Source organism: Hetaerina americana, unplaced genomic scaffold (assembly GCF_022747635.1).
Source record: "Hetaerina americana unplaced genomic scaffold, ioHetAmer1.1.p SCAF_7, whole genome shotgun sequence".
Taxonomy (NCBI): Eukaryota; Metazoa; Arthropoda; class Insecta; order Odonata; family Calopterygidae; genus Hetaerina; species Hetaerina americana.
The window spans coordinates 19,823,661-19,850,143 of NW_027287316.1; the positions used below are offsets into that span (position 1 = coordinate 19,823,661).

The 26,483-nt window shown below is 38.9% G+C and overlaps 1 protein-coding gene across 1 annotated transcript in view; it reads left to right on the plus strand.

Annotated features, from left to right (window-relative positions):
- The first annotated feature begins 495 nt into the window (after positions 1-495).
- The window catches only part of LOC139696337 (tRNA dimethylallyltransferase), a 509,639-nt gene continuing 483,651 nt past the window's right edge, over positions 496-26,483 (plus strand). The window contains exon 1 of the mRNA XM_071595056.1: positions 496-615. Coding sequence (XP_071451157.1) covers positions 496-615 — 120 coding nt within the window. The remainder of the gene's footprint in view (positions 616-26,483) is intronic.

The following is a 26,483-nucleotide window of genomic DNA, read 5'->3' on the forward strand; positions in this document are numbered from 1 at the left end:
GTAATTTTGTTAGTTTCCGATAACTCTCGTGTAAAACGATCTAAAACGTAATGAAAACCTTTTTATATACCCTCTAACGTAATATTAAAACAAATCACGAATTTTTAACTTCGATAATGATATCCGGAAGGTTGGAAAATATTTCTAGTGTTGATAGGACAAGATTAAGGATCAATGAACTAAATTGAACACTCGGGGACTTTCATTTAAATTCCCGCTCTTTTACAATCGACTTTATTCCCTCTCCCGAATAGGCAATTGTGATTGATTCTTCAAAGAATTGGCAGTTAAAAGAACATCTTACAAATAAATGACAAAAGTACCTCTCATATCTAAGGCCAACGCCTTTCGTACAGTTCATGGCAGAAAGAACGAGGGAGCTTGTTCGCCTTGAGCGATATCTTGCCTGTGTGGTCTTTCATCCCTTCACGGGTTTTCGTTCGTCATTTGTCATTTGAAATCGTAGTAATGGCTGCTTCCGTGAGTGAAGTGAAAATGATTCCGCGGTTACCTATTATTGTGGTTTTGGGTGCTACAGGATCTGGAAAATCAAAGTTGGCGATTGAAATAGCTAAAATATTTAACGGTGAAATAGTGAGTGCGGATTCCATGCAGGTAAGGTCTTTGTTAACATATTATAGACCTACATTATAGAGACCTCGTGGTTTTCGGAAATTAGATATTAATGTTTTGATCGCTATTACAACTCTTGTGTCCTAGATAGAACCAAAAAATCACCAGCACTTAAATTCTGATGAATTATTTAGGTCGGGTTAGAAATCAGAAAAAGATTCTATGGTTTGTAGTATTACGAGGAAGTTTTAAATTTACTCGATAATTGATTTTGGGTAAATCTGGTTTGATACTTTCTTATGACGTTGTGTGATAATGTCACTTCTATTTTCATGTCTAATATAATTACTGCCTGTTCACATTTCGTCATACATAGGGGGCATGCTTTCTTCCTGAGAAAGGTTACGTGAATGTAGCCCATCTAGTAAAGGTTGTGGAAGCTGAGTAAAAATTTTATAGGCGTCTGTACCATTGCTAATAAAAGAGATCATATAATCTTGAGATCAGTTTTAGTTCCTATTCCGAAAAAGGTAAAGGCCACGTCATGTGAGGACTGTAGGACAATTAGTTTGATATCCCACGCAGCTAAAGTTGTTCTCAGGATCATAAACAAAAGGATAGAGAGTAGGGCAAATGATTACTTAGGGGATGATCAGTTTGGGTTTAGGAAGGGGAGAGGTACGCGTGATGCCATTGCAGTAATGAGATTATTAATCGAGAGGAATATAGAACACAACCAGGAGGTATTTGCCTGTTTCGTAGATTTCGAAAAAGCGTTTGATAGGGTGAATTGGGAAAAACTAATGAGTATATTGCAGAAAATAGGAATAGATTGGAGGGAAAGGAGGCTAATCCGCAACCTGTACATGTCTCAGACTGCTCAGGTGCGGGTGGGAAACGGGGAGTCAGGATGGGCAGTGTTAGGAAGGGGTGTAAGGCAGGGTTGCCCATTATCACCGTTGCTGTTCAACCTGTATGCAGAGGAAATGATCAAAGAGGCATGGGAAGAACTGGAGGTAGGAATGAAAGTGGGCGGGGAATTCGTAAAATCAGTTAGGTTCGCTGATGACCAAGCTTTAGTTTGTCAGTCAGCCAAGGGGCTGCAAGCATTGCTTAGTGAATTGGAAATGCAGTGCGACAGCAATGGGATGAGAATCAATATTAAGAAAACAAAGGTTATGCGATTTTCTAGAAAGAAAAAGGCCAAGCTTAACATTAAAATAGGAGGGCAAAAACTAGAGCAGGTAGAGCAGTTTACGTATCTCGGTAGTGTTTTGGACCAACACGGTCAAAGTAGTAGGGACGTAAGGAGAAGAATTGCACTAGGCAAAGAGGCTTTCACAAGGAGGAGGGAGTTGATGAGAGGGATTTTGAGTAAGGATGTTAAGAAAAGACTCGTAAAAACTTTGATATGGAGCGTAGCTATGTACGGTGCGGAAACGTGGTCATTGAAGCAGGAGGATAGACGTAGATTGGAGGCTTTTGAAATGTGGGTGTGGAGAAGAATGGAGAAGGTGAAATGGACAGAGAAGAAAACAAATGAGGAAGTACTTGGTATTGTGGGCGAAGAGAGGGGTTTGTTGGGAGAAATCATGTGGAGGCAGGAAAAGTGGATGAAGGGGGTATTGACCGGCAGTGGGATGTTGAAGACTGTGATAGAGGGTAGAATGTTGGGCAAAAGAGGAAAGGGAAGGAACAGGATAGGGATGTTGGACGGGATGAAGGGAGGAAGAAAGTACTCAGAGATGAAGAGGGACCTGATATAGAGTAGGATGATGGATTTTGTGTTTTGTTAGGAGTAATAAAATATTTGTTTGGTAGTTGTGTCCATCCAAAAACCTACCTTAACCGGTAGATTACCTTTAAAAAAAAAATATAATCTCTCATGATATTCAAGTGATAATAAATTTTAGTTAACTATGAACACCTAATTTTGAGTTCAATAATTTTAATTGTATGTGTGTGATGTTTCACTGAAAGTATCTTCCAGTTCCTACCATCCATAAAACTTTTAATAAGATAGTCGGTTTTCATTTGATGAATCGTAAGATCATTCTTGGAAATATCTGCTGTAAATAAGGATATAATTCAATATTTCATGCGTATTCTAAGATGCAGTGGGATTGGAATGTGTGTTTCTGTTGTGGTTTTCGTTCACTGTTAACCTGCTGAGAACTATTCGTTGACAGTGTATTTCATTGACTCGTTGCCGTGAATCATGTTCTCGAACGTTGTTTTGACTGTGTAGGTATTGTTTAAGGCAATTGTTTTGGCCGTAAGTTACTGGTGGTCAGCTTTTTGATATAATTGAACTGTTTGGTTCAGTAGGTTAATTGGTTGAAATTTTTGTTTTGGAAGATCAAATGGTACCGAGTGAGCTTAATCGGAATGGTATGTGCTTGGGTCAATTGATTATCCTCTGCAACAATAATGAAATTTACGTTTGATATCTGGGTGATTTAATAAAATGATTATATTTATGTTTACGCTGGTTCTTGAGTGATCATTGCTGGATTAATTAGTAGGTTGAAAATGTTCATGGAATGTTTTATCCAATATCAACACATCGTTTTCTGTGATCGACGTTTTTTTATCTCAATTCAGTTGCTTAAGAATACATTCCTCCCGTTTCTATCGATAAATTAGATGAAAATCCGTAACAAGTTCGTGTTGATTAATTTACTGCATGTTGGATCTGTACACCCTTATGTGTGATTCGTGAGTTCCAAGGATATTTAGTGTTGTGTGTACTAAAGATGTATGCTCCAACATTCAGTTGTTATTTTTTTAATTTATGGTATTATCAATGGTGAGTTCCGTTATGGCCTATTGTGATAACGTCCTATTTGAAAGGTATTTTGGCTAGAACATTCTTGCATCGTGCAACAGATAGACGTACATTTAAATAAATTACTCCTCATTGTGTCGCCAAGTGTGTGGTTTAAGTGTTATTAGAAATTAAACGGAAGATCAATGTTTACTGGTTTATTTATTTGTAGTACATCACATCCATGTCACCCAAATCGATATTGGCTCTGTTGGTAGTGCAGAAGTTTTTGGGATGATTTTACTGAGAATAATTAGTGTTCATTGGGATATCAGAGTATTACTATGATAGTTAAATGTAATTATATATTATCATTTGCGATGCAGTTCATAAATGAGTGAAGTTCTATTCTTTTATCATTCATTCTAAAACAGTCCTTAATTTACTTTGCTCTGGTTTATTTATTGCATTATCAAATATTGGAAAAATCCTAAAGGAATGATGATTAATATTGTCCTGGTTGTTTAGCATTAATATCGTCAAGTATAATCTTAGTTCGGTTCATCGTTTAGGGCTAATATTTTTTTCTGTGACACAGAGCTTTTGGGTGAAGTTCATTGTACTTTATTCATAAACCACATGGCCCTTGGGTATCAAGTGATTAATATACCTGGTTTGCTAACTTGATTACCATTCTATTTATTTCATCATACTTATTATTTTGGTCCTAGATCCTAGGCTTTTGTAGTTTTCCTCATATTTAGGATCATGTTTTTGTATGTTTATGCCTTGTTTCATTCAAGATTTTATTTTGTTCTTATTTTTCATATTATCTCTCAATTAACCCAAATATCTTGCTTTTTTCTCCAGTTAAAAATTTTTCTTCTTTTCTCCTATTTTACATGCATTGTTTTATTCATCCTCACAACCCACTATTTAGCGTACCTTGTAGCATTGTACTTGTTGGCGGCTGCCTGATGGCATCAACGCTAGCTTAAAGTCATTCTTGATTGTCCATCTGCTTGTTTTGCTATCGAAGATTCACTTATTTGTTGCATCTTCATAGTGCAGAGTTCCTCATTGTCATTCCAGTGAGACAAATAAGTTTTTGATGATTATCAAAAGCTTTGGCTCTACTTAACTTCTTATAAGTGCTCATATGTTCTTTTATAAAATCTGCAGTATTAAATGACACAGTTTCAGGCATATCATGGTGGAAATCCTTCATAATGTCAGAAGACACCTTTCTTCTCCATGTAGAATTTTTTTAATATGATCTAGGTTTCGATACAGTGTATTATCTTTAGGTAAATTGGAAATTTTTTTAAAACAATTAAATGTACACAAATTCTGCTAAAGAGGAGAGGGGAGGAGGAGAGAGCAACCAAAGGATAAATGGGATGAAGGGGGGAAATCTTGGTTCCCCCCACACTACTCCAATTTCCCTGTGGTTCTTCTCTCCTCCTCCCCTCCCTCTCAGCATTTGTATATGTATATGTGCGCTCAAAAAATTTTCCAATTTAGATGGAAATGTTAGCTTACGCTGTGCTAGTTACACTGTGACAAACTCTAGGTTGAAATAAACAAATTATTTGTGGAAAAGTAAAGTGTCTTCTTTTAGCATATGCAGTATTAATATATCTCCATCTATAATCACTTCTGCTCTACTAGATTTCATCTTCTCAAGGATTTGAACAAATTGTGTTATTGTTAGGGGTTCAGAATTTTGCTTTGGGTTTTCTATACCTTCATTTTGATAATTTTACTCTCTCTATACCTCTTTCAAACCTTTTTAAATATTTGAATGAAATGGTTTTTCCAGCCTGTTTTCATACCCCACTTATTTTTTTTCATGTGTCATATGCTTTTCACTCATATGGTATTTCACACATTGTGTCACGCGATTCATTCCTGTTTGCCCTTCCCTCTAAGTCTATGAGTGGTGCAGGCTGTGTGTATTATAACATACCTATCCTTTTGCGCAATTAATTTCTCAATGTTGACTTTTGATAATATGTTTGCTTATTTTTTGAGAAATGAAATAAAGCATCATTTCTGTTTCATCAAATGGTGATCTGATTTGCAGCCTTTTCTCTTCTGACTTTAGGCTATCAGGAAATTCATTCCCTTTTGTTCTTGTCTAATGATCTGCCCTTTTATACTTCTTTTGTATCTGTTGCAGTCATACTTAAAGTAATCCTTGCAATCACATCAGATAGACAATATTCATTCATTGGACGATTTCCCTCATCTGCTCTCATAAGATGACCGAACTAATGTATTACACGTCTTCATGTTTCTAAATTGCTGGAGCATCCATTCCACATTTTCATGATGCATTTCTGTGCCTATTATAGAAGTTAGATAATGTCAGGTGTTGACCATTAGGGATAAAAAAATTGTGAAAAATTAAAAATAGTATTTTATTTCTTTTTGGATTGTCATTTCAAAGAGAATAATTATGTCATCAATGTTGCCACTGGATTGATGGGAATCCAATAAGTATAATTTTGCCCAAATCAAGGTGAGAGTTTTCGTGTAGGAAGCAATAGTTGTATGTTGGTTAACATGATGAGTCCTGGTGTGTATATAGCTACAGTGGTAGCCTTGGTTCTTTCACTTTATGTAATTTTACAGGATTTTGTAGGCTGAAAATAGTCATTTACAGTGGAAGAAATGGTTAAGTAATGGTCCTCAATACCATTCATTCTTTAGTATGTCACCCATTCATAAGATGTTTTAAGTGGTTTATTGATTATGGGTTTTGGCTGTGATGCGCTATCTTGCAGATTGAGAGCTCTTTATTTAAAAGTTGTCTCATTTTAACTTTAATTCTTCAAAATTAATGTAAAAATCATTGGCCATTCATAATGGTTATTTATTTTCAATTTCAAGTGTAACTTATCTTATGTTTTGTCTGAAGTTTCGGCATATGTAATTAAGAGTGTTAGTGGTTACTAATCATGTGATACGAGTACTTATGTCCTGGTACGAATAATTCAGATAAAAATTTACTATTCCTGTTTATTGGACTACCTGGTTATATCATTCAGAAAAAATACGGCCCCTACTGCTAGGAATGCATTCATCGGGTGGAAATCGCTAAAGCGCTGTATGAGGATCAGTGTCAACGTGTGAAAATAACGAATGTTAACAAGGAAGGGAAGACGTTGCGGCAGGTAGAATATATGGTACCTGTTGTGACATCCATGTAGTCATACAATTTTGCCTTCCTTGGAAATGACAAAAGCCCGGTTTTTCTTGGTCAATTTCAGCTATTTATTTGTTAAATAACTAACCCAAAAACACCCGGTAGGCGTTTACGTGATTGTTGGTTAGTTTTCGTAGGAAAATTTATCTTTGAAATTTTGATAGGTCCTTAAAATGGCAAGGCAATGCATGAACTAACAATATAAAATCAAGTATTTAAAATATATTTTACTCCTCAAGTGCCAGTTTAAATAGGTGACAGTCAATATTGTTTGGCTTCGTTTTAATTGACTAATCAGGTTTCTTATGCTACGTCACTAGTGGCGTGGTGAGAAAATGATCTTAAGAGCGTGTGGCAATGGGTGGCGGGACATCAGTCATGAAAAGAGCCCTTCCGGTAATATGATGTTAAATCATTCAACTTATTTAATAGGAGTTTGAAGATTATGACCCATTACGTCGCAGAATATGTTGTCTCATTAGAAGGCGATAGTTTCCAAGGTATTCCGGCAGACTAGCTTTAGCAGCGAATCTCGATGAAAGGGGTTGGGTGTAATCTCTTGGCGGAAGGGGGAGTGATGGAGGGCTGAAATCAATATGCGAATCAAAAACTATTCATTATGATGGTGATCTGGATAGAAGTGGCTGTCATTAACGCGCATTCCGTAATGCTAGAGTGCACGCCATACCCTTGATTTTCACCTCGCGAAACCGCAGTTCAAGCCAACATTTGCAGGTTTGATACGGATATGGGGAGATGCCATTGGGTCACGCTCATTGAAGAACGGTTCGAAGGGATCGCATGCCCGTCGTGTTCGTACCATGCGTGTTCGTATTTCAAGTCGAAAGGAAGGGAGAGGTACTGGATGCATTCTCAGGTTTGCAACCCTCACCCTCGTCGAAATCCCACCTTGGACCACCGGCATCGTAAGGTAATTTATGTAGAGGAGTTTCTCCGTCTTACCGTTTCCTATATCAAAGATCTATATCAACTGCGCGCAGTTGCAGAAATTCAAAATATGAATGCAGGACTAGGTAGAAGCATAAAACGCCACGCGATGTCTCGTCTTAAGACATTTAACCCATCCAAGTTTCTCTTTATTGGAATGACGGCCAAAGTTTAAAGTGCCAGTTCATTTATGTACTGGTGACCTTTTTCGATAAGATAAACTTTACGAAAGGCTATTTGTATTACGCCGCCTGCCATGCGTTTTCGGTGGTCACTAAGTGATGCGCATGCAAACGGTTTTCCGCATAGCTTTTCACGTTAATATCCGCAGCGAAGCAACGATTAAACATAAGCGTGCGCATTTGTGGAATTCATGATATGGCACTCATCATAAATTAGCTAATGACATTCCTTGCGATGCGAACATAATAGGGTTACGATTTTTCTTGACGCGCCGCCTATTCGAGTTAAACTTACATGATATGTGAGTTGTCTTAAGGGTGACGTTAGCATTCGAATATTTAAATTTGACCAAATGAATTTAAGTACGAATTTACCTTGAAAAAATTGACCATATTCCTGGAAAAAGTTTTATCTATGTTCTTAATACAGTTGTTTCATAGCAAGTAGAAAAGAAACTCGGCTTCATAAAACGGGTGGTGGGGAAATGTAATGAAAAAGTTAAAGAGAGGTGTTATTTTGCTCTAGTTAGACCTCATTTGGAATATGCCGCAAGTATTTGGGATCCTTGGGAGAAAATTTGGCAAAAAGAATTAGATAAAGTCCAGAGAAAATCCGCTAGATTCGTTAAAAATTATGTTAAGAACACAAGTGTGACAGATCTCGTAGGGGATTTAGGCTGGGAACCACTTGAAGTGCGGAAAGAACAAGCGAGGCTTAGACTTTTAGAAAGGTTCAGAACAAACGAGTTTAAATATGACACCGAAGGAATTATAATGGCCCCACACTACTTAGGTAGATCAGACCACAAAGATAAACTAAGGGAGATAGATTCCAAGACAGATAGGTACAAATACTCATTCTTTCCCCGAACAATCAGTAATCATAATAGTAAGAAACCGAAGTCACTTTAGAAATATTAAAAACGTTGAATTTACAAGTCGGAACAAAATTAAACACTATAGAGATGTTAGGTATACTTTCAGGTGCATGTGTATGTTAGTTGGTAGTTTGAGTGTTTGCATGTGTGTGGGGTGTAAGTTTTCATGCATGAATGTATGCCATGTTTTTTTTATATGTGATTTTGTCGTTATTGCATGCGGTTTTTTTTTCTTTTCTAAATTATGGGTGGTGTCCTAGCACCCCCCGCCACACGCCCTTGCGGCGGCTTGCGGGGTATTAAGTAAATGTAGAATGATAATGTTTAAGAGTTTTTTCCATCAACAATAAGGGACCAAAATCTTTTTAAAATTAGGGTTAATTAATATAGGTAGGGAGGCTATTATTTTGACGTTGTTATAATTGTTATTGATTTATTGTATTGTAACTGAGGGAAGTGTTAAAGTTTTATCTGATCTATTTTATTCATTCTTTATGTTAAAAACATTTACTCCGTAGTCAGTTGTAAGGCTAAGTTTTTGGTGACGATGCATTGGGTTACATCCGTTATCCGAAGGACTCAGCAGTTTTAGCCGACAACCTAAATGCTAGACAACGCTGGGGCGGCACTTCGCAATTGGAATTAAACTTAAAAAAGTGAGTATGATGAATTTTTTGGAAAAAGAGCGATTCCCTTCCGAACGCTAACTGCATCGGGAACACCGAAATGGAATGTGCAGACTCAATTAAATGCCTAGGCGTTACCCTCACTGTTGACCTCCCCTGGGCGAAACACATTCGTGGAATATCTGGACAATGAATTATGATTTATTAGAAGAGTACTAGGTAAATGTGATGAAAAGGTTAAAGGAAATGCTCTTTCGCTTGTTAGGCCTCATTCAGCTTATGGTGCTAGTTTATGGGATCCTCACAAAGTTAGATTGATTGCCGTTTTGGATCGGGTGCAGCTATATATGTAAAATGTTGTCATGATAAACTATTTAGCGTATCCAAAATATTATTTGAGCTTGGGCGGGAATGACTCACGGAGCGAAGGTTAAATTACATATTAAATAAATGTCTTGCATGCATTCAAAGAATGTCTATCTAGCAATTACGCTGAAAATGTTTTATTAGCCCCATATTAGGACGGTAGGCGAGATTACGTCAATAATTAGTGAGAGATTTAGTCTAGAACAGATAGAGTTAAGATGTCATTTTCTCGCTCGCTCTAGGAGGGAATGGTGTTTTGGGTTAGGAGTAGTCTGGTATGTGATCACCCCCTGCCACAAATCCTGGCGGGACACTAAAGCCATGCAGGGTACTAAAAAACGAAAAACCCAAAAGTAAAGACCTTGAAATAATTAAAAATGTTTGCCATGAATAATTGTCAGCAATAAAACTCTGGGAAATACTACTCTAGTGGATTCGTTGATCTTTGTTTTTGTTTCATGTTATTGTGATATTAAATAAAGGAATTTTTTAGCCGCACGTCGACGTCCGTTTGCGTTTCCAATATTATCTATGCGCTCGACTGCGTAAGTGTGCCCCGGCGCTGACAATTTATTTGTTTAGTAAATTCGTGTCCGCGCGACGCGCGTTGTAGCCGCTGTATCATTTCACCATCGGGCTTAAAACGGAATTTACCATTTCAGCTTTTGTTCTCCGTAACTGGGTTCCTCTTTGTGTTCGAATGTACTTATTGATGTGATTGTTGAAGCTCTTTCTCAATAGAATGCATTGGCACAAAGGCATTGCTGTGTGTTCTATTATAGAAGTCGTTTTATTTAGAAAGATTGGCGATGAGAAGGAAAAAACCGAGTTCTCTTCAGTTTTTTCCCTTTAGTTGAAGGTGCCGTTTCCCTATTAAAAAACAAGAGAACAGACAATTTCGTCGCCCCTTCATGCCGTGCACGCATCGAAGGATTCTTAAACGAGTTTAGTTCGTTTAATACACACTCACAGCCGTCTGGCCATTAAACCGCGCGAGCTCTTTTAATATTTTGCTGGGGGAATATGACGTCCTCATTCAAAACAAAAGCGTCCTCCCTGTCCACCTCTCTCAAAAGGGAAGTTTATTACTGGGAAGACCGTGATTTTAATTAATTTTTTTGTTCGAGCACCACCTTGCTGGCGTTGCTCTCGCTCATGTTTGTGTGTGTGTGTGTTTGCGCACTAGTCGGTTCTTTCTTTGTAAAAGTGGTCTCCTCCGAGTTTTTTTTTTCGTCTGCAACTCCACTACCCCGCTGTTTGACGCGATTCACAGGTGCTCTGGCCACGTTTGCCATTCGTGTGTGTTGCGAAGCGTACAGTAATCGGCGGAAGAGGGAATGAAACAGCGTTTGAGGTGGTCGGCTTTTTTTTAAACCTGGGAAAGTCAGGAAATTAAAAAACAATCCTGAAAATTAGTTATGTCCTAGAATTACGAGATGTTTTCCTACTTCCCGAACGTAAGTCATCGATTTGATTGCCCCAGAATAAAATTTGGCCGAATTGTTAATAACGTCAACTTTCTCACTATGTCCCGTGTCCGTGATTATACGCGTTTTCCCACGAGGGGCCTATACAAAATATCAACGCACTTACGTCCTTTTCTCCCATATTGTTTCATGGCACGCATTGCCATGAATTTTCGGGCAGGGGATTGGCGAAATCTAGCGTTTGTATTTGGAAATTGACTGTAAAGATTATCGGAGTTAAAACTTAGTTATGGGAGAATATTACGCATTGTGGATTAATTTTGATGAATATCAATAGTAGGAGCTTTGAAATTCCATATTTAGTTGATTATTAATAATCTATAATAATGTCTCTCTCCTCTGGGTCGGTACTTTTTTTCTTTAATGCATCGTCGATATTATTTTTCTGAACGCATATGAATTTCTGAAAGATTAGCTTGCATTAATTTTAACGTCAGTGCATAATTTCGGTACTTTCGTCCTTGGATAAAGGTTTGTTTCTCGTAAGGATATGGTCAAAAACTGATACTTGATCGACCCTGAATTTCGGCGCCCTGGGAAGTCGTTTAATTTTGATGGCGTTGACCGCGCCCATCCTAAGTTAGTTCCCAGGGAGCAGCTCTCTTTGCCTGTTTGAAAGCTCTGGTCCTGCTTCCGCGGTCAAAAAATCAGCATTTCTTGCACTTCTTTAAGGGACTAATTTCAGACTTAGGAGGGGAGCTACGTCAATTTTTATTAGGACTGTCGACAGGTGAATATGATGCCATGCATTTCTCCCTTCAAACCAAGTTGCGCTTATTCAGACACAGCACCGTTAAAGCAAAGTATGGCGATCATTTCGCTCTTACTGCGACCGCACTTCCGGCTGCTCATATATATTTTCACCGTTCATTCAATAATGTAATGCAAGCCTATACTATGTACATATACAACGGGGTCTGGCATTTTGCCGAATAAATTGCGTTCCAACTGACCTAATCCCGCCTAATCGCCTAAAACGAGCAAATTTTATCTTCTACCGACACAAAAATGGATTCAATTTTGAGCCGGAATGAATAAAATATCTACTCCAGGCTACGAATAGCTTATAGTACAAAGCCATATAAAAATTGCATGTGGCAATTAAATATGACATTGATCGACCGAAGGAAAAGAGCAACGGAGCTCAGTTTTTCAGCGCCAACTCCAACCAGAGCCAGGGCGCCAACGTTGACGCGCCGTAAAATACATCCATTGATCAGAACTAAAGTTTTTTCTATTATTCTTTTTACCTTAACATAATAAACTTCCATTTGGTGCAAAATTGAGATTCATTTTCTTAAACTCTTATCGCTTTACGACCAGGTTGGAAAAACCTAAGTTGAGCCAGTGACATTGGAGGTCAGGGTAATGACTGATGCTTGACCAAAAAGATTTGAATTCAAATGTCAATTTTACTACTTAAGGCTGTTATTAAGTTAGCGAAGGACAAAACAGGAAATATGTCAATGTGTGCTAATACTTGCCCAGCGTTTTTGCCTGTACGGATATCACCGTAGGTGGCAATTAAATAACTTATGTATCGTAATAACGAAAGATCCAGGTGTATTCCCAAACATTTCATATTGGGAGACATTGCAGTAATTTGTTTTATTGATCTCAAGATCCTTAGCTTACGATGTTATCCGCCTGTGAAAATGTTATCCAGGTCTGTGAAAACCGATGTATCTGGCATATCTCGAGTTTATCATGCTTAAAAAATACGAATGTGCGGTCTTAATCGTGTACCTCGGCCCGATGTGTTATTCAAACTAGATGCACGTTCCGGTCAAACTCGAAGGTGCTGTGTATCTGAACGATGGTTAGATATGTATCTTCAACTTTCTTAGCTGTCCGTCTGTTTTTCGGAAATCTGTGTCCTGGTGCTAGCCATAGTTAATGTTCAAAGGTGTGAACGGATTTGTACGCGTTCCACTTATGGCCATTGATGCATTTGAAAAATGTGTGAAACATGTTCTGAAGAGAACATTAATGGTAGTTTCATCTTTCTACCTCTTATTGGTTGAGGTAACGGAAAATTTTTAATGCAAAAAAATTGTTTTTTCGTGGCTTTTTGTGATAATACGTATCTAATCACGCTTGTGCTAACATTCCGATTTTTAGGATTTTTTAATGCAAATGCGTGATGTTTTGTCTTTTTCAGTCCAGCCGTCCTTCCGCGTTTATATAACCTCAGAACTCTGGAGGAAATGATGCGTGGAATTAATGTCCAAAATATCAGCCTTCTACTAGGTATTTGGAGCGTCTTGCAGTTGTTGGCAGCTTCTAAGCCCTGGGATCATTAATGTAGTGAAGTGCATCCCGCGGCATATTCCATTTTTCGAGAGATCTTTTTCACGTGCTAAAATCTAATTTCCCCGGAGTCCTGGTTATTTTTATGAAATTATTTTTAAAGAATATTCTCATTTCCAAACTATAAATGACGCAGTGGTAAAATAAAATCATATATTACCAAATATTTAAACGTTGTGTTTAGCTTCATCGGTTGGTGACAGTGAGCAACTAGATTGATATTTTATAGAAATGTCTTTCATTGTAATTAGTATTCTACTCAGCTGAATGCAGGGGCAAAGTGTTCTTCTGTATGCGTTGAATGCCGTCATGTTATCTTAATTTTTAATTTGCTTAACGCGGATGAAAATGTTCCCGGCACAGCGATCTTCTTCCATTTCGTGCCATGTCGACATTTTCGATGTGCCAAATTTATTTTTTTTATGTCTCACCTGTATATTTCTGAAGTATGCCTGTAGGGAGCGTCTCGGTGGGAGAAGCGGCCACCTATGTACCGCAACTCCCTTTATTTCCCCCCTCCAATCAGCCACCCTTTTTTTCTTCCGCGATACACTTGACCTCCCGTTCCCTCCCTCCCACCCACCCACGCCATGTCATCGCCGGGGCGCTATCTCCTCTCTCCGATCACCCGCCCTCCGTTCCTTCATCTCATCAGACGCTGCCCCCTTCCCCGCCCCGTGGACCACGCCCAGATCCATCCTCCCACCACGGCGTGGGGGAGGTGGGGAAGGGAGGGTGGAGAATCTCGTGCGAGGTTGCTGGCCTCTTTTGTCCGCTCTCCCTCCTCCCCAGAGCCTCTCTCTCCCTCCATCCCTCTCCTCGCCCTCCCACCCAGCATCCTAGTTGTCTCCCCGCCGAATGCTTTTGTGCCTAATGTCCTGGGCGGTTGTCCATGAATGCGGTCATCTCTCCGCTCGCGGCCCAAGCTGTAACAAATACGGGGAAACAATGATTTGGAAACTTCGCGGAATAATTAGAACTTAGACAGCGTTGTATCATTACATATCGCGGTATTTATGTGAAAAATTGCATTCGATGAACGCTTTAAAAACGAAGGGCACTCTTGTATTCTTGTCGTGCTAGGTTGTGGGTAGGATGATTTTTAGATTTAACTGTGGAGCTTTGTGCCAAAGAGCGCTAAGTTTGGTGCAACTGTTCCTTTCTTGGAAATCAAAATGTTTAAAATAGTTTGTCACTAATATCAACCGAAGAAGTGAGAATTTCATATTTTGCCAGAAGACTCTTCCTTGTATTACGCCGTCGGAGGGTTGATTCATTTAATTTTGCAATAATGATGGTGCTAAGTTTGATTTATTTATGTATATATGGTTAATTTTGATTGTATAGCGTAGAGTTTTGAGTGGTATTACTTTCGAAATACCCATAGGTTACGAACAATGCTAATACGTAGCATACTTGAACATGGTATGGTATATTTAATTCTACCTATGTAATCGTTCATCATGATCCACTGAACTTAAGATACCTCCGAGCAAGTAAAATGTTCGCATATCATATCTTAATTCAGGCCCCAGGCCTAAAAATATTCAAATAAAAAGTAGATTAATTTAAAGAGTAACTTTAGTGCAGTTTTTCAAGGTCTCATAATTGAAATCAAACTTTCAACGATGTTAGATTGAAGTGGATGAATGTTGATCGCTAGAAAGCGTTTTCACGAATACGCATGTGGGTCTCGCCAGCCTATTAGAATTAATATCCTATGACTTGATGATATTATGTTGATGAAGTTAATTGGTGTTCACAATTCTGGAGTGAATAAAATTGAGGCGGGTTGTATTTGTATTTATTATGTTATAAAACTATTCATTTTAATTGCACTAATGCTACCAGCGCACCTTGGTGAATATATGGCGAGTTGAAATTTGTGTATCCGTACATTCAACAGATTCAGGCGAGATGTGGTGGAAGTTCGTGATTATGAGAAAACAAATTTGTACTTTTCCACAAGTTTATTGATAATGTACTTCGCGTTTCGGTTCACAGAACCATCATTACCTTGTACCTGATGATGGTTCTGTGAACCGAAATGCATTACCTATAAACTTGTGGCAAAGTGCAAATTTGTTTTTTTTTATACTTATGTATCAGTATTCTGTAAATAAAAGTTAAATAATCGAATCGAAAAGTCAGGGTGTAGAAAAGTAACGATGTATTGATTTCCATATAATGTACGTGACCATGAAAAAATGAAAGATTTTTAAAATTAGTATTAGTTTCCCATCGGTTTGGAATTCGCATCTCCGACCTGGGATATTGGAACGTTGCGGGCCGATATTGTTTACACGACGATTTATGCCAATATCGTGATATTTAATTAAAATTCTCTAGTAAACAAATTAATTCATAAGCTGTCAAATTATCATTTTCTGCCTTTTGCGTTATGTCCATTGTTTAACAGTGCGATTGCATTTCCATGTTTTTAATGAAATTTATAGCGAAGTATTTCATCCTTCGACTAATTATATATCAGCCAAAAACAATTTAAAACCTACCATATAGCTTCTAACAAAATTTTCTTTTAGAGATGCAGCTATCACCCAGTATTATCTCTGGTTTGTGAACGGGATTGTCTGTGAAAAGGTTCTTTTTCAATCTAGTTGTTAATTCAGTTAATCTAGCGCTTAATTAACCCAATTGAGGTCAGATTTAAAACGAAATAAATGCGAAATTTGTACGAGGGTCATCCGGAAAGTAGTACCCGTTCGTGAATTAAAGACACAAAAGTAAATATTAACAAACATAAAAAATTTTATTTGAAAGAGGATACTTTAAACTACTTCTCAACATAATCTCCAAGCAAATTAAGGCATTTGTCATAACGTGTGACAAGTTTCTGTATTCCTGCTGCATAGTCCTTCGCCGCCAGCTCATTGAGATACGCGAGGGACCCATCTTGCACAAATTTTTGCATAATGCAGATGGTGTTTAACAATTTCATGAACAATTGTTCGAGAAACATTGGGAAAATGCTCACAGATGTCATCAATTGTGACGCGCCGATCGTTCCTCACGAATTCGTCAACTGAGCTCACCAGTTGGTCTGTAATGACAGACGGTCTCTCCGAACGCTCATCGTCGTGTGTGTTCCCCCTCCCCATGTTGAAGTTGCGACACCACCGCCGAACAGACGACTCGTCCATTACATTGTCTCCATACACCTCCTTTAATTGGCGATGAATATCACATGGGCGAACGTTTCTTGCATTGAGGAATTTAATCACTGCCCTCACTTCACAACTGGCGGCGTTCTCAATTTTTTTAAACATTGTAAACAATCACAGAAACAACACAGGCAATGCTAGCGTCACGCAACTTGGCTCAGAGAAGGCAGACAAGCCACTGAAGCTATCTGACCTCGTCCAGCGGCTACTCGCGTCGTCAGCACTTCATGCGGCACGAACGGGTACTACTTTCCGGATGACCCTCGTATTTTCTGTTCGCCATCGGACCAGTAGGAAGAATCAGATTCAAGTATCTCCGTAAAGGAAGTATTTCGTAGTTCTTGTGTGGCAAGTTTTATTATTCCAATTCGTCTTGATGATGGGCTGGCCTCAAGAGGACGCAAATGTAGCTAGTGAGTTTTCGTATCTGCTGTCCACCCACCTTCTGTTCGGTCCATTATAATTTTCAGAATATCCACTGCCGCCCTGTGTGAGGCTAAGGACCCCGTCCATTAACTCTTGAGTCACCCCTCCCTTGGACCGGTGTGTGCTAACAGTGATGGGCATGATTTTTGTGGGAAATGAATACCCACTCCAGACTTGAATTTAACTGTAAATATTAATTCAGATAAGTGGATATATTTGTTACTGAGTTAAACCCTTGCAACAATGATTTCAGACGAGTTATATCAAAATTTATATTTCATTTTAGCTCTTTCTTCTCCGTTTTTTCATTCTTTGTATAATAAAATGAATACTTTGAACATTGAACATAAAAATAAATTGATGGTTTAAGAGTCACTCCAAAAATTACATTGTTAATTGTATATGACGCGTTACTGCCAAATCTGATCGACTGTAAGAAGGATTATTGCCGACAGATAGCTTCTAATATTGGCAACATTCAAGGCTTTCGGCTACCTAAGTATCGCCACTAAAATAGGATTAAAAATATGCTCAGGGTTAACAGCTTATATTTTAAAATCAAAATGAGGCCTAATTTCCCAACATGAATTTCCGCTTTTTCCAGTCTAATTATTTTCCTTTTGCTTATGTATGTTGATATGGCTCTCAGTTGGAAGTAATAAAAAGAATTAGCATTAAATATGTTTTCTTGGCTGTAACTTTATGGGATAATCAGGATTTGTTTAGACCAAAGATTAATTGAATACTAAAGGTTCTCTCTTTCAAGCTTAGTCAATTTATTTCTTTCGCAAAAATGTCGTAATTCTACGGGAGTTTAATGGTCTGTCAGCCGCCAAATTTCAAAAGTACGCCCACTTACTCCCATCATTTAATATGAGAGTAAAATGTTTGTCTGACAATCAATATTTAATAATTTAACTTATTACCCTGGTATAGTAACCAAATATCTTTGATAGTGGTAGATAACATCATATTTTGATATTGAGAATAATTATTAATACTTGTGATTGTATTTTTTAAACTATGTAAGTGTACGTGTGATTTGTGCATCGCAAGGCAATTGCCATGGTAGGTAGCCTCGTCCCCCGCGGCAAAGACGTTCTTCCAACAGATGTTGGCGACCTCGCATTGCTGGCCTTCCCTCCCTTCCTCCATTTTAACTCTCGGTAACTTTTGAGAGCTTGGTCGGACAATGGCCCGCAAAAGAAGCATCGGTGGAATGTCGTAGCCAGCGGGCGGTAGAGATGGAGGGGTTGGTTAATGGGGATTTTGGGTGCTGTGTTTTCGTGCGTAATGTTCTCGAAGTATTTTTACTCACCGAAAGTGTTCAAAGTGTTCTGTTCGAGTTTCAATTGTAATGGCCAATACCCTATCCTGCGCATCTATTTGCCGTCCTCGGATGGAATGTGATCAAGATATCTTGAAGATATTTTTTCTGCCCTAAGTTTATATAGGAATGTTTCGTTACGATCGGAGTCGTGCCCAAAATGGGATACTTATATAATTACGAGGGTCATCCGGAAAGTAGTACCCGTTCGTGAAATAAAGACACAAAAGTAAATATTAACAAACATAAAAAATTTTATTTGAAAGAGGATACTTTAAACTACTTCTCAACATAATCTCCAAGCAAATTAAGGCATTTGTCATAACGTGTGACAAGTTTCTGTATTCCTGCTGCATAGTCCTTCGCCGCCAGCTCATTGAGATACGCGAGGGACCCATCTTGCACAAATTTTTGCATAATGCAGATGGTGTTTAACAATTTCATGAACAATTGTTCGAGAAACATTGGGAAAATGCTCACAGATGTCATCAATTGTGACGCGCCGATCGTTCCTCACGAATTCGTCAACTGAGCTCACCAGTTGGTCTGTAATGACAGACGGTCTCTCCGAACGCTCATCGTCGTGTGTGTTCCCCCTCCCCATGTTGAAGTTGCGACACCACCGCCGAACAGACGACTCGTCCATTACATTGTCTCCATACACCTCCTTTAATTGGCGATGAATATCACATGGGCGAACGTTTCTTGCATTGAGGAATTTAATCACTGCCCTCACTTCACAACTGGCGGCGTTCTCAATTTTTTTAAACATTGTAAACAATCACAGAAACAACACAGGCAATGCTAGCGTCACGCAACTTGGCTCAGAGAAGGCAGACAAGCCACTGAAGCTATCTGACCTCGTCCAGCGGCTACTCGCGTCGTCGGCACTTCATGCGGCACGAACGGGTACTACTTTCCGGATGACCCTCGTAGCTTTGTAATCCAATTCAAGATATACTTTTTTGGAGCTCGACTTAAGCAATTTAGAAGAATATATATCAGGTGAGTTAGATTTGTATGAATGTCGGTAATTAAATTTTTTTCTTGAAAGAAATTTTCCTTCGCTCCATTAAAAAAAATAATTTATTTTAGAATTTATTTATTTCATAGTTCTCATTTAATTTAAAATAGTACCAGTTGAATTAATCGTTGCTAGAAGAGGACAAGAAATTATGTTCGCCTCCCTGACTTCATTAGGCCGATCGTACAATATTTTCAGTGAAATTTTAACCGTAAGGCAATACAGAACTAGATCTCTCAGTATTTCTACCAGTCATTGAGAGTTATTCATGAGTGTCCATGTAATGGTGGAATTTGCCCTTCTTACTTTTCAGTTTTCATGACCTTACTTGTATTGGTGGAGGCCTGTCGTACAAATGGTTTTGCTTAATTTTTATTCCCTTTTTTCGCACAACAAATAACTTATTTATTAGATGAATGAAGTCTTCCTCCAACATGTATACAAAGTTGAATGTCATTTGATAATTTTTAACGAATATTTATCCCTATTCCCATCCTCTCCCATATCCTCCCATATAACTCAACCTTCCCACATAGTGCTAACACCCTCTGCCACACACCTTTTGGTGGGTTGCGGGGTATTTTAATTGACGTCGATTCATTCGATCATAACGTTTTGGAAAGTAAAACTAATTTGCTTATCGCATTTTGTTTGTTTTCCTCTGATCCTTTATTTTTAACAGAATATTTACTAATTGAATGTCTTTTGGAATCATTTTATGGAAATATGTTCTAGCAATCGTGTTATCTTTAAGATCTAGGAACCGTTGTTCATTTCGAAGCCTCGTACAAGGTCGCACGTAGCATACGTTAGTTTATCAACGAAATAGACAGCTTTACTTCTGTCGTTAGGAATTCAGTAAGATCGTTAGTTATAGCATTATGGGAAGCAACTAACAGCCGAGGTCATTTGTGACCTTAGGGATAAATAATTGGTAATTCGGTCGGGAGGGATTTTCAGGGATTGGAAGAGTGGAGAGAGATACCCAGCCGGCGTCGGCGTTCCACTTGACGGGAGTGCTACCCATCAAGTGCTTTCCAAGTGGGACCCAATTAGGGTTCGGTATTATTATAATTTGGTGGTATTTCGTGTAAGGCAGATTTTTGATAGACAACAGCTTAACAAACACCCTTACATTTCTTAGTGTCGCCACTTTGTTTTCCTTTCCGTCCATTTTTTCCATCTTTCTTCACGCCCACATCTCTTAAGGTAAGTCCACTCTTATCTTCTTGCTTCGAGGATTAGGTTTCCGCGCCCTACAACATCACGTTCCATTTAAAAGTTTTCACTAGTTTTTCCTTAATATCCTTACTCTGCATCCCTGCTATCCACTCCCACCTTGTGAAAGCTTCTTTGCTGGACGATATTCCTCTTTTGATGTCGTTAATACGTTGAATATATTTCTCTATAACACTTCCATGATGGGTAAACTTCTACCTGCTGTAGGTTTTGTCCTTCTATTTAAATGTTTAACTTGACATTTCTCCTATTAAGTTTTGGATCGAAGCTATAAAAGATTGCAAAAAGTCTTCTGCCGGTTTTTTTCATTTAATTCTTCCTTCTGTCCTTGTGCCAATTTGACAACCTGTCCGTTTATAAATTATGAGATTAAGTAGGTAGATGTTGCCAAATTTTGAATGGAACTGGAAATATTTATTATGACGTTTTGTATATTTCAGTCACTTTTACGACTAGTTATTAGGCAGAGCGATTTTCATTAATTAGCTTGCTTAATACTATCGAAGTAAGCATATTTTATAGCTCAGTCCCGTTGTCGAACTACAGTTTACTGCTCTCTGATTTTCCCTTGAGTATTTTGAGTTTTTTATATTTTTTTGCATCGAAAAAGTTCTCCTCCAATTTTCGGCTAAATATATAAATTTTTTAACCCTTGGGTTGGTTCAGAATCTGGAATGGTAATTAAATGTAGTTCCCATTGAAAACTCGATGCTTGTTCTCGCGACCAGTCAACTCTCAGGGCAACGTCGTTAACCTCGTTGATGTAAATATCCGATGGACAAATCGGAAGTCCACCAAAGCGTAACGAGTTTTGCCTTTTCTCCGGGACTCGTTCTAATTTTTTAGTCCTTCCTGATTTTCTGTCTCAATTTACAATTGGCAACAGTAACAACATTGAAACTTGTCCACGTCGTAACTTTTTTAAGGATTCCCAAACTCCACCAGCCGTCGGAAATGAGTGGAGATTTGGAGGAAAACGCTCGCCGAGAGTTAATGCGCCTCGCCGGTATGCGCGGGGATGGGGCTGTGTTGGAAAGAGGAGAGGGGGTGACATTACGGGGGTTTTATGTTTTTGCGGTGGGGATTTTGGTGCCGGGGAGACGTGGCGGGATGGCCATCTTCGGCCCAATCGCCTTTCCCTTCCGGTGCCACTCAATCTTCCCCCCCGAGCATTCTCTTTTAACGCATTCCTTTCTCCCTCCCTCATCCTTCTCTCTTTAAGATTCTACCGACCCTTCGCTCGTAATCCAGTCCCCTCCATTCCTCCCATCTATAAGACATTTTCCTTCCCTCATTATTCTGTCGGACCTAAATGTACAACGGCACACGGACGTCCCAATTTCGCCGTTGTAATCGTTTACTTGGGTCTCCTGTCTTGTCATCCTCCCCATCTCCCGACTCTCCCACAGAGAGGGAAGGGGTTGGATCTCTGGGTCAAGCAGTCCCTCCCCCCAACTTGAAAATTTATGGGAATAATTACAGAATTTATCGAACCTGAATAATCACAGGAATTCCTTTTAATTCAGGTGGTCCGTCGGCATATCGTTTTAGCCAAGGGTATGCCAGAGATCGTGAGTTCATTCAATTCGATTTATGTTATTTGTTTGTTTCGTTTCTATTTTCAAATATGGTGGGTTTGTGTCATGCCGTCTTTCATTCCCACTTTATTGCTGAAATAGCATTGATGTCTTCATGCCGTTCTTAGGAAAATAGAAGGAATGCTACGTTATTTGCCTTCAATATCATTGGAATCGTGATAAAACAGATTTGCACTTCTCCTTAAGTTGATTGGTAACGTTCTCCGCGTTTCGGTTTACTCAACCATCTCCAGGTACTTGACCTGATTCCCATTCATGTACCTGGAGATGGTTGAGTAAACCGAAACGAGTAGTACGCTACCAATAAACTTTTGGAAAAGTGCAATTTTTTTTTCTCATAATGATGAAATTCCACTACATTTCGCCTGAATCTGTTGAATGTATCAATGGAATCATACGTAGACCTCTCAAAATACCTTGAAGGTAGAGGATAATGTGTACATTTTTTTGTAATATTATTAGAATTAAGAAGGGAAAAAGTGTGCAATTAATCAAAGATAAGTCAGGAAAATAATTAATTGAACCAGGAACCAAATGGAAAGAATGCATATGGATCTATGTGTTAAAGATATTAGGCTAGCGACCTTAGTCATGTGACATATAGTAGATGATGATAGCTTAGGGCCAGACAACCTGATGGCGAGATAGAAAGAGCATTCAGGGAACTGATAATAAGGCCGTGGAAGTGTATCAAAGTCGCCTATAGCTACTTGAGAATGTAGAAAAACGTGGGAGGAGGTTTTTTAAATGGATTAATTGGTAGTATTCATGAGGGAGGAATTTGGCCGAAAGATTTCTTCTGATCGGTGTTAATTCTCATTCCAAAAAAGGGAAGGCAATCGTATGTGGTGGCTATACAATGTAGAACATTGTTTTGTAAATTTCGAGAAGGCGTTCGATATGGTAACGTTGTTAGGGTTAATAAATAACTGTAGTAAAAAGGAGTAGATTGGAGGAATATGTGATTTATTAGCACCATGTACATGTCTCCGCCCGCCATGGTGAGAATGGCTGATGGAGAGTAATAGTTTATCCATTTTATCTAGTGTAACGTGTGTGTGTGTATATATATGTATATATATGTATATATATATGTATATGTAGATGTATGTATATATATATATATATATATATATATATATACATATATATATATATATATATATATATATATATATATATATATATATATATATATATATATGTATGTATGTATATATATGTATATTTTTAAGTAATCTACCGGTTAAGTTAGGTTTTTGGACTGACACAACTACCAAACAAATATTTTATTACTCCTAACAAAACACAAAATCAATCATCCTACTCTATATCAGGTCCCTCTTCATCTCTGAGTACTTCCTTCCTCCCTTCATCCCGTCCAACAACCCTATCCTGTTCCTTCCCTTTCCTCTTTTGCCCAACATTCTACCCTCTATCACAGACTTCAACATCCCACTGCCGGTCAACACCCCCTTCATCCACTTTTCCTGCCTCCATAGGATTGCTCCCAACAAACCCCTCTCTTCGCCCACCATACCAAGTACTTCCTCATTTGTTTTCTTCTCTGTCCATTTCACCTTCTCCATTCTTCTCCTCACCCACATTTCAAAAGCCTCCAATCTACGTCTATCCTCCTGCTTCAATGACCACGTTTCCGCACCGTACATAGCTACGCTCCATATCAAAGTTTTTACGAGTCTTTTCTTAACATCCTTACTCAAAGTCCCTGTCATCAACTCCTTCCTCCTTGTGAAAGCCTCTTTGCCTAGCGCAATTCTTCTCCTTACGTCCCTACTACTTTGACCGTGTTGGTCCAAAACACTACCGAGATACGTAAACTGTTCTACCTGCTCTAGCCTTTGCCCTCCTATTTTAATGTTAAGCTTGGCCTTTTTCTTTCTAGAAAATCGCATAACCTTTGTTTTATTAATATTGATTCTCATCCCATACCTGTCGCACTGAATTTCCAATTCACTAAGCAATGCTTGCAGCCCCTTGGCTGACTGACAAACTAAAGCTTGGTCATCAGCAAACCTAACTGATTTTACGACTTCCCCGCCCACTTTCATTCCTACCTCGAGTTCTTCCCATGCCTCTTTGATCATTTCTTCTGCGTACAGGTTGAACAGCAACGGTGATAATGGGCAACCCTGCCTTACACCCCTTCGTAACACTGCCCATCCTGAATCCCCGTTTCCCACCCTCACCTGGGCAGTCTGAGACATGTACAGATTGCGGATTAGCCTCCTTTCCCTCCAATCTATTCCTATTTTCTGCAATATACTCATTAGTTTTTCCCAATTTACTCTATCAAACGCTTTTTCGAAATCTACGAAACAGGCAAATACCTCCTGGTTGTGTTCTATATTCCTCTCGATTAATAATCTCATTACTGCAATGGCATCACGCGTACCTCTCCCCTTCCTAAACCCAAACTGATCATCCCCTAAGTAATCATTTGCCCTACTCTCTATCCTTTTGTTTATGATCCTGAGAACAACCTTAGCTGCGTGGGATATCAAACTAATTGTCCTATAGTCCTCACATGACGTGGCCTTTACCTTTTTCGGAATAGGAACTAAAACTGATATCACAAAGTCTTCCGGCCAGATTCCCTCCTCATAAATACTACGGATCAGCCCATATAGCCTCTTCCTCCCACATTTTCCCAAGCATTTCAAAAGTTCCACGGGAATGTTATCTACCACCACGGCCTTATTTAGTTTCATCTCCCTTAATGCCCTTTCTATCTCATTGTCTAGTATGCCTGGACCTAAGCTATCTTCCTCTACGTCATGTTCCTTTTCAATGTCTAACTTTGTTGGTCTAAGCTCTTTACTATACAGGTCTTCTACATATTCCTTCCATCTCTCTTGGATCTTTCCTGCGTCAACTATTACCTTACCGGCCTTATCTCTAACTGCTATCGTTGATCTCCCTTTCTTACTTCCCGATAAAGATTTAACTATGCTGTAAAGCGCACCGATTTCCCCCTTCCTCTGCAGACTTTCCATATTCTCGCACTGCGTCTTCCACCATGCTTCCTTTGCTTTATTTGTTGCCCGCCTCAATTTATTGTTCAATTCTTTGTACTTCATTTTGCCTAATTCTGTATTTATATTCTTCCATTTTCGCCGCTCATCCATTTTTGTAATCATCTCATCCGTGATCCATGGTTTACGAGTCCTTTTAGCGTTAACGGTTCCAATAGTGTCTTTTGCCGCTTTAGACAACCCTTTTTTGATACATTCCCATTTTTCTTCAATAGTAATTAGCTCTTTACCGTCCTCCATGATTTTCTCTACCGCCTGTTTGTATTCCTTTCTTTTCAACCCATTTAATGCTTATACATTCCATTTTCTAACTCGCCGCCCCTGCCTTATCTTTTTGAAACTTACGCTACATTTCATAACAACTAAATTGTGGTCTGAGTCCGCATCCGCTCCCGGGAAGCTGTGGGAATTTATCACACTGTTCCTAAACCTGTGTCTAACCAGGATATAATCTAGCTGATATCTTCCCGAGTCACCTGGCATTTTCCATGTATACCTGCGTCTTTTGTGGTGTCTGAACCAAGTGTTGGTGATAACTAACCCCTGTCTCCTGCAGAACTCAACTGCTTTCTCCCCGCGGTCATTCCTCGTGCCTAAACCGTAGTCGCCCACCTCATCACCATCTCTTCCTTCGCCTACTGTCGCATTCCAATCCCCCATCACTATCAAATGTTTCCCTGCAGGAACACATGCAATCATGTCCTCTAACTGATCGTATATCCTATCGACCTCTTCTTCCTTATGGTTGCTCGGTGGCATGTATACCTGGATAATAACTAAGTTCGTCGGTTCTGCTTTTATCTCCACTAGTAGTATTCTATCCGTTACCTGCTCTATGTTGACTACGCTTCTTCCTACCTCTTCATTTAATACTATGGCGACCCCTCGTTTGCTCTCGTCCCCACCGCTGTATATTATTCTATACTTATCACTCCAGTAATCCCCGCTATCTTTCCATCTCACCTCGCATAGACCTAAAATATCTATATTTCCCCTTTCCATCTCTCGCTTAACATTCTCCAATTTCCCCGTCCTCATCATTGTCCTAACATTCCACGTTCCTATTCTAACTAATTTGGTCTTCTTCTCCTGCGTCTTCTGTCCTGCTGCTGCTGGTTTTCCCTTGCAAGGGTTTCGTGGGATGACGACCGCGGAAGCCTTGCCTCCCCCGCTGCCGGGCACGACACACGGCCGATTGGGCCGAACCCCGATATATGTATATATGTATATATATATATATATATATATATATATATATATATATATATATATATATATATATA